Source organism: Topomyia yanbarensis, chromosome 1 (assembly GCF_030247195.1).
Source record: "Topomyia yanbarensis strain Yona2022 chromosome 1, ASM3024719v1, whole genome shotgun sequence".
NCBI classification, from domain to species: domain Eukaryota; kingdom Metazoa; phylum Arthropoda; class Insecta; order Diptera; family Culicidae; genus Topomyia; species Topomyia yanbarensis.
This window is the reverse complement of record NC_080670.1, coordinates 68,020,846-68,028,299: the sequence shown is the minus strand read 5'-3', so window position 1 is coordinate 68,028,299 and position 7,454 is coordinate 68,020,846. Positions and strand designations below refer to the sequence as shown.

Sequence of the window (7,454 nt, the reverse complement as noted above, 5' to 3'; positions counted from 1 at the left end):
ACTTAATAAATTTTATCTTGAAACGAATCGCGCACTCGCACAGTTGAACTGACTGCTAAAAATGATTTGACGTTTGTAGATTATCAGCTGACGACTAAGAGGCGCGACCACGGACGGCGCCCCCTTTTATATGCTTTCACCGGGAGCTGGTTGCATATGATGGCTACCACGGTTTGGGTATCGATAAATGATCGATGAATGATGGAGCCAGTGGTCGGTTTCGTGCACCGCTGAGATATAGGTGGCGCGCTAATATCGTTTTTTCGTTGTGCACGAACATACTGCCCCCGTCAGAAAGTGCATTTCTTTCTGACACACCAATAACGTCGTCGATGATCCCAGGAGATATCTCGATGAGTATGCTGTGTATGTTGTGTTGTTTCGTCTCTCGAGCGATGTTGTGTGTTGATGACAGCAGCAACAAAAAAAAAAAACACAAAAAGAAGACCCGGTAGAGGGTTTTAAATAAACTAAATTAGTTGGACAGGTTCTTACCTTGCCCAAACAGTATGAGGGCCTTGTATTTATGGATTGCAGGTGTAGTATAATGTGATGATGTTTGCATCCAACAGGAGCAGCAAGATTTGGTACTTGTCCGATAGTTGAATGATGAACGTCCGTCAGTAGCAGCATGAAATAAAACATAAGACCCGGTAGAAGGTTTTTGGAAATAAAAGTGTTGGACAGGTGCTTACCTTGTCCCATCAATATGTGGGCCCTAATTGTAATAAATTTCAGGTACTGCTGGTTGGAACAGGTGAGTACCGACGAACTGCTGCTAATAACGAGTGTAATGCGATGATGAAAGACCAGGTAGGTGTTGAAATTATACTGTAGTGGGTGGTGACTGATTTTCTGCTGCTGATGAAATTGGCAGCAGACAAATTTTGGATACCGGTCGAGTGTATCGGCCGTTGGGTGTCTGTAGTGTGATGACACGAGATGTTCCGTCGTCCCCGGGGTGAAGTTCAACGATTCTTCCAGTCGGCCAGCTCATCGGAGTGGAGTTTTCGTCCTTGATAACTGCCAACTGGTCCTTCGTTATGTGTATCGGAGGGTTGTACCATTTCGTTCGCCCTTGTAGTGTTGAAATGTATTCTAGGTTCCTTCGTTTCCACGGCTGTTGGAACATTTTTTTAAGTTGTTGCCACTGTCGAAGTCTGTTGAAAGGAATGTCGGTGACATCTATGCCCGGGACAGCCTTCAGTGCAGCTCCAGTGAGAAAATGACCTGGTGTGAGTGCCTCCAAGTCGCTAGATTCATCGGACAGTGGCACAAGCGTGCGGGAGTTGGGGCAGCACTCGATTTGTGCTAGCAGTGTTTCCATCGAGTCGTAGGCAAGCGTGTGAGTTCCAAGTACTCGTACGAAATGTTTCTGCGCTGATGCAATTGCGGCCTCCCACAAGCCACCAAAATGCGATGCTCTTGGGGAGTTGAAATGCCAATGGATTCTGTTGTCGGCGTAGTCGCGGGCGATTGTTTGCTGGCGATCTTTGCTTTGCAATATTTGACGCAGTTCGTTGGCTGCTCCTAAAAAGTTGCGTTCGTTGTCGCTGTAGATTTCAGCGCACAATCCGCGACGAGAGACGAATCTGCGAAGCGCTTCAATAAATTTGGCAGTGCTCAGGTCACCCACTAGTTCAAGGTGCACAGCTTTCGTTGCAAAGCACACGAAAACTGCAACGTAGGCTTTGATAGATGCAGCTCTTCGATGGGGTGGTTTTAGTTGAATCGGTCCCCAATAGTCGACGCCGGTCACAGAGAATGGTCGAGCTGCGGTGATTCGTGCTGCGGGTAGTTCAGCCATAAATTGCTCGAGCAGTTTGGGGCGAGCTCGAACGCAAATCACACATTTGTGCACTGTGAGTTTGGCCAAACTTCTGCCCCCGGTGATCCAGTATCGTAATCGAAGAAGATTGAGCAGAAGTTGTGGTGCTGCATGCAGATGTTTCTCATGGTAGTAGCGAACGAATATGGTGGAGAAATGATGCGAAGAAGGAAGAAGAATCTGGTGTTTGCTGTCATACTGTTGATTTGCCTTTCCCAGCCTGCCGCCAATTCGAATCAGTTGATCAGAGCCTATGAAAGGATGAAACCAACGGATGCGAGATTTCGGGGATACTGCTTGTGCTTGTTGAGGGGCCTTGTACTCGGTGTTGAAGCTTTGCTGTTGGATGAGTCCGATAATCGTCGCTTTTGCTTCCTTCCGCTCGTCGACTGTGAGATGTGCTGATTCCTTTCGTGCTATAGAAGTTTTCCGACAGTTCTGGAGAAATCGTCGACAGTAAGCGGGTACTCGGACCATATGCTGTAAGTTGGAGAAATTTTCGACGAATTCGTCGACGAATGATGGTTTGGCGGCGGTGAAAGTTACTGCTGCCGGTGCTTTCCTTGCTTCTACGAGAACTTCGGAATGCTGAATGTTGTCGTGTTGTTGTATGGGTCAGTCGCTTTGGTCGTTCTGAAGCCATTGTGATCCTTACCACCAGAGATCGCATTGGAGAAGGGTTTCTGCCGGTATTCCTCTGGAAATGTGGTCGGCTGGGTTTTGCTGGCCTGCTACGTGGTTCCAAGAGCAGTTTTGCGTGGCGGTCTGAATCTTGGAGACTCGATTGGCCACGAACGTTGTCCAGGTCGACGGAGAAGAATTTAACCAACTCAGGACGATGGTAGAATCGACCCAAAAAAACGTTTCTGCGTGTATTTGGAGAGATGACGTTACCTTCTCGTAGAGCTCAGCGGACAGAAGGGCACCGCAGAGCTCGAGTCGCGGAATGCTTTGCTTTTTCAGGGGTGCGACCTTTGATTTCGCAGTCAGCAGACAAACTTTAACTGCACTAGAGGCGTTTGTCGAGCGGACGTAGACGCACGAGCCGTATGCGTGTTCCGAAGCGTCGGAGAAGAAATGCAGCTGGACTGATACGGGATTCGAAAGAAGAATGCAACGGTCGATGCGCAAATTATTCAGCAGATGGAGTTGCGATTGGTACTCTTGTCAGCGTACCTTGATGGCTGGTGGTAGCTCGTTGTCCCAGCTCCAAATTTTGCCGTCGTCGTCCTTCAAGGTCCAGAGTGTCTGCATAAATATTTTGGCTGTGGTTACGACGGGTCCGACGAGTCCAAGCGGATCAAATAAACAGGCGATGTACGATAGTGCGATGCGTTTCGTTAGTGATGCGTCTGTCGTCGATATCGGAAGCTGAATTTTGTAGCGGAGCTGGTCGGTGGACGGTTCCCAGGGCAGTCCAAGCGTTTTTATGTACGGATCTCGGTCTAGGTCGACCGACCCTTGTACAGCACGATTTTCTGCTGGGACATCCTCCAGTACTGCTTCTTCATTGCATGCTCATTTGCGGAGTTCGAAACCGCCCTTGATTAACAGCGCGTCGAGCTGCTTGCGTAAAGCGGTTGTTTCTGCTATGTTGCGTCCACCACAAAACAGATCGCCGACGTAGAAATCCTTTCGTAGAACTTCAGCTGCTTCGGGGTACTCGTCGCGCTCGTCGTCGGCTAGTTGCTGGAGAACTCTCGTTGCAAGGTACGGTGCGCTGGCTGTGCCGTATGTTACGGTCTTTAGTTCAAAAGTTTCCATCGAAGTGTCGGGGGAAACTCGCCAAACAATTCGCTGCAGTGGAGTGTCCTGCTCGTCTACCAGGACTTGGCGGTACATCTGCTTGATGTCAGCGATCAGCATGACTGGGTGTGTTCGGGCTCGCATTATAATTGATCGCAGGTCTTCTTGCACGGTTGGTCCAACCAGAAGCGCGTCGTTCAGCGATGGTCCGTTGGGGGTTTTGCACGACGCGTCAAAAACTACCCTCAGTTTGGTCGTCGTGCTATCTTCGCGCACTACAGCGTGATGCGGAAGATGGTAGCATGGAGTCGGAGGATTTTCGTAGTCCGTTACGCGCTGCATGTGCCCTAGCGCGTGATATTCCTCGACAAAGACTCGATACTGTTGATGCAGGTTGGGATTGCGGACTAGACGACCTTCTAGCTGGTGAAAACGACGTAGAGCGGTACGACGGTTGTAGACGAGGCTAGACAACACATCCTGCTTCAGTGGCAGTCGAACTATGTATCGACCTTCGGTGTTGCGGGTTACCGTGCGACGGAAGTGTTCCTCGCAGGCCGCTTCTTCGACGGAATAGCACGGAGAGGCGTTGTCTTCCTCGATGGACCAAAACCTTTCCATTAGACGGTGCACGTCGTTGACGGTGGCGACATTTGCGATGATTGGAGCAATCAGTTGACCATGAGAAGACCTTCCCGACACTACCCAGCCAAGAACGGAGTTCGCGAGTACCGGAAGGTTATCGCCAAGCGGAATTCGACCAGAGACCTTGAACAAGTCGAAGAAAATTTCTGCTCCCAAGATGAGATCGATTGGGTTGGTGCTGCAGAATGACGGATCAGCTAGCTGTATACTCGGCGGAATCTCCCAGGCCGAAGTATCAACAGAAGTCGACGGCAGATCGATGGTAATTTTGGGAAGAACTAGAAATTCCAAGCTAGTCGAATACCTTCCTGTGCGAGAGCAAATTGTGGTTGACAATTTGTGCCTAGCATGCGTCGACGACTGACCGATGCCAACAATCGGAAGATGGACCTTCTTCCGTTGCGCTTTGATTTGCTGGGAGAATGATTCGGTAACGAAACATTCGCTACCGGAATCTAGCAGCGCACGTGCTGTGTGCTCTCTTCCACTGTCGTCGACAACGATGACTACAGCAGTAGCAAGTAGAATTGCCTTCCGTCCTTGACTAACGGAAGCGAAGCTGGCAGGCTCGATGGTGGCTGACACAGATGCAGTGAGTGGATTGCTGGTAGATGCAGCAGGCATAGACCTTTTATCTGTGTAGTTGGTTGTCTTCTGACCTGAGCTGGTTGGTTGTTGACTGGAACAAAGCTGAGTATGATGCTTGCCCCGACACTTGCGGCAGGTACTCGTTGACGAACAGTCCTTCGCTTGATGACCCTTCCGTAAGCAGTTCCGACAGAGATGATTGCGACGAACTTCCTTCTCCTTGTCTTCTGAACCCATCTTGGAAAACGTAGCGCATTGATAAAGGGGATGATGATCGTTGCAGATGATGCACCTCCTTGCGTTGAACGGGGCTGCATTGTGACTAGCGACTGGTCGTTGAGATGGCTTTTTCACTTGGCCGGAAACAGGAACATCTACCGTAGTGCTCTGGATATTCTGCAGCACGGTGACCCTGCGCTGGATGAATGACGTCAGGTCCTTGAAAGAAATGGCCTCCTTCGCAGTCGAAAATTCCTCCCAGTCCCTTCTCGTCGTCGGGTCGAGGCGAATACTCAGCATCCGAATCAATAGAATGTCCCAGAATTGGACCTTCTCCCCTAACTGCTGAAGGACCTTGACGTTGGCCTCAAATTTCTCCACCAGCGAATGCAACTCCGCAGCAGACTCTCTTTTTATCGAAGGGAACTCGAACAATGCATCAACATATGACTGCTTTAAACGCGCAGGGTTTTGGAAGTGGTCGACGAGTAAATTCCATGCGACTGGATAATTATTAGCGTTGATTGGAATCGTTTGAATGAGTTTCAGTGCATCGCCCAATAATGACGAACGGAGATAATAAAAATTCTGGATATAACGAAACGAACAAATCGTCAAAATTCAACCAGGTGTCAAGATTTCCATTGAAAACCTGGAGTTTAACGTCAGGCAAACGCACCTGCGATGCCGACGGAGGACTACGACTGGTTGAGAGAGTATTAGTGACGTTCGGGTTAAAACCTTTATTCTTGGCCAGCAGAAACCCTTTGACCCGATAGTATGCCGATTCATACTCGGTCCGCTGCTTCAGTTGCTCGTCCAGATTTCCTTCGTCGATGGACTCCAGTTCCATCTGGATCGCATTTAAATCTGCCCAGAGCTTAATCAGGCTCTCCAGGCGCACAGGAACTTCATTTGCATCACTGTCGTCATCATCGTACTCATCTACGAATTGCTTGATCGCGTTGAATGACGTCAGCAGGCTCTTCTGTCGCAGCTTGAACCCTCTAATGCGACGTTCAACAGACATGTCGGCGGCGAGACGGATCTGTAACACAAAAGACCGCGTAGCACAAACGGAGAGGGTAAATGGTTATGGAACCCTAATTAACTTTGATAGGCAATTAATTGTCTTGTATTAATTAAAGCAGCAGCCTTCCTTAACCGTATAGGGTCGTTGACTTGGATCGTAGCAGCCAGGAACAGTCCAACAATGAAACTAGCAAACGGATTTGACGCAGGCACAACGTCACTAGCAGGTGCCAATGATTTCCAGCGGAGGCACGATGTCGAATGGGTTCTGAAAACAGAAGACCGCGCAGCTCAAAGAGGAAGATTATCGGGTATTGGAACCTCAATTACCTTGGCAAGGCAATGAAAATGCCTTGTAATTATAATATTTCCTCCAGCAGTTGCAGCAGCGGTCGAAGTCGTTCCCAACAATTGATTAGAAGCAGCGTCTTCCTTCAGAACAAAGCAGCTATTCTGAAGAACAGGTCGCGATGGCGTTCCTGACAAGCGTCAGGGATGGCGGACGTAGCGGCGTCAGGCGAGCGTCGCGATAGCGGACAAACGGAGTTCGACGCTTATCCGGCTCGAAGGACCATATGTCGAGTAGCACAGAGAGTACAGGTGATCAACAGACTTACAGGTGTAATCCAAAGCAGCGTTGAATAGCGGTGATGACTGGTGAGTATTTTCTTCTTTTAATTGCAGGTGATCGGCGGACTTCGGAGTATCGACGAGCAGCGATCAGCAGGGCAACAATAAAGGTAGGTATTCCTCACTCACGCACTTATATTTTCAGACACTAATATAATTAAGTTAATTTATTCAACTAACTAAACTATTCAACTTAATAAATTTTATCTCAAAACGAATCGCGCACTCGCACAGTTGAACTGACTGCTAAAATGATTTGACGTTTGTAGATTATCAGCTGACGACTAAGAGGCGCGACCACGGACGGCGCCCCCTTTTATATGCTTTCACCGGGAGCTGGATGCATATGATGGCTACCACGGTTTGGGCATCGATAAATGATCGATGAATGATGGAGCCAGTGGTCGGTTTCGTGCACCGCTGAGATATAGGTGGCGCGCTAATATCGTTTTTTCGTTGTGCACGAACAATGCGTTTTGGCATAGTGAGCGTAGTGAACGAATAATGACAAAAATTACGAAAAAGGTGAACATGCTACAATTATTACAATAGGATTCAGACACGTTGTCACCAATTTGCACGACGGTACAAGGTAGGATCGAAGCCAGTGGCAGAATCCTGAGGTACATCCTAGTTTATCAAGCTTTGCAAGCAGTATCTCATGGTTAACTGAGTCGAAAGCGGCCTTAAGATCTGTGTAGACCGTGTCCACCTGGAGTTTCCTGGATATGTCTTCAATGCAAAACAATGTGAAGCTAACTAAATT

At 48.7% G+C, this 7,454-nt stretch overlaps 2 protein-coding genes across 2 annotated transcripts; both read right to left on the bottom strand.

Annotated features, from left to right (window-relative positions):
* Nucleotides 1-826: 826 nt before the first annotated feature.
* Nucleotides 827-2,305, bottom strand: LOC131696026 (uncharacterized). Its single transcript, XM_058984559.1, has one exon. It carries the CDS (start codon nucleotides 2,303-2,305, stop codon nucleotides 827-829), a length of 1,479 nt encoding a protein of 492 aa, XP_058840542.1.
* A 1,041-nt stretch (nucleotides 2,306-3,346) lies between these two features.
* Nucleotides 3,347-6,056, bottom strand: LOC131696015 (uncharacterized). Its single transcript, XM_058984547.1, has 2 exons — nucleotides 5,706-6,056; nucleotides 3,347-5,479 (listed from the first exon to the last, which is right to left on the bottom strand). The coding sequence occupies exons 1-2, from the start codon at nucleotides 6,054-6,056 to the stop codon at nucleotides 3,347-3,349; spliced, it is 2,484 nt and encodes an 827-aa protein (XP_058840530.1).
* Nucleotides 6,057-7,454: the final 1,398 nt, after the last annotated feature.

Bases quoted from the DNA above. Each gene is read 5' to 3' on its own strand.
- LOC131696026 (XM_058984559.1), bottom strand. From the start codon at position 2,305: ATGGTCCGAGTACCCGCTTACTGTCGACGATTTCTCCAGAACTGTCGG.
- LOC131696015 (XM_058984547.1), bottom strand. From the start codon at position 6,056: ATGTCTGTTGAACGTCGCATTAGAGGGTTCAAGCTGCGACAGAAGAGC. The intron at 5,480-5,705 runs GTGCGTTTGCCT...GCGCGTTTAAAG, and splicing joins GTCCTCCGTCGGCATCGCAG to CAGTCATATGTTGATGCATT.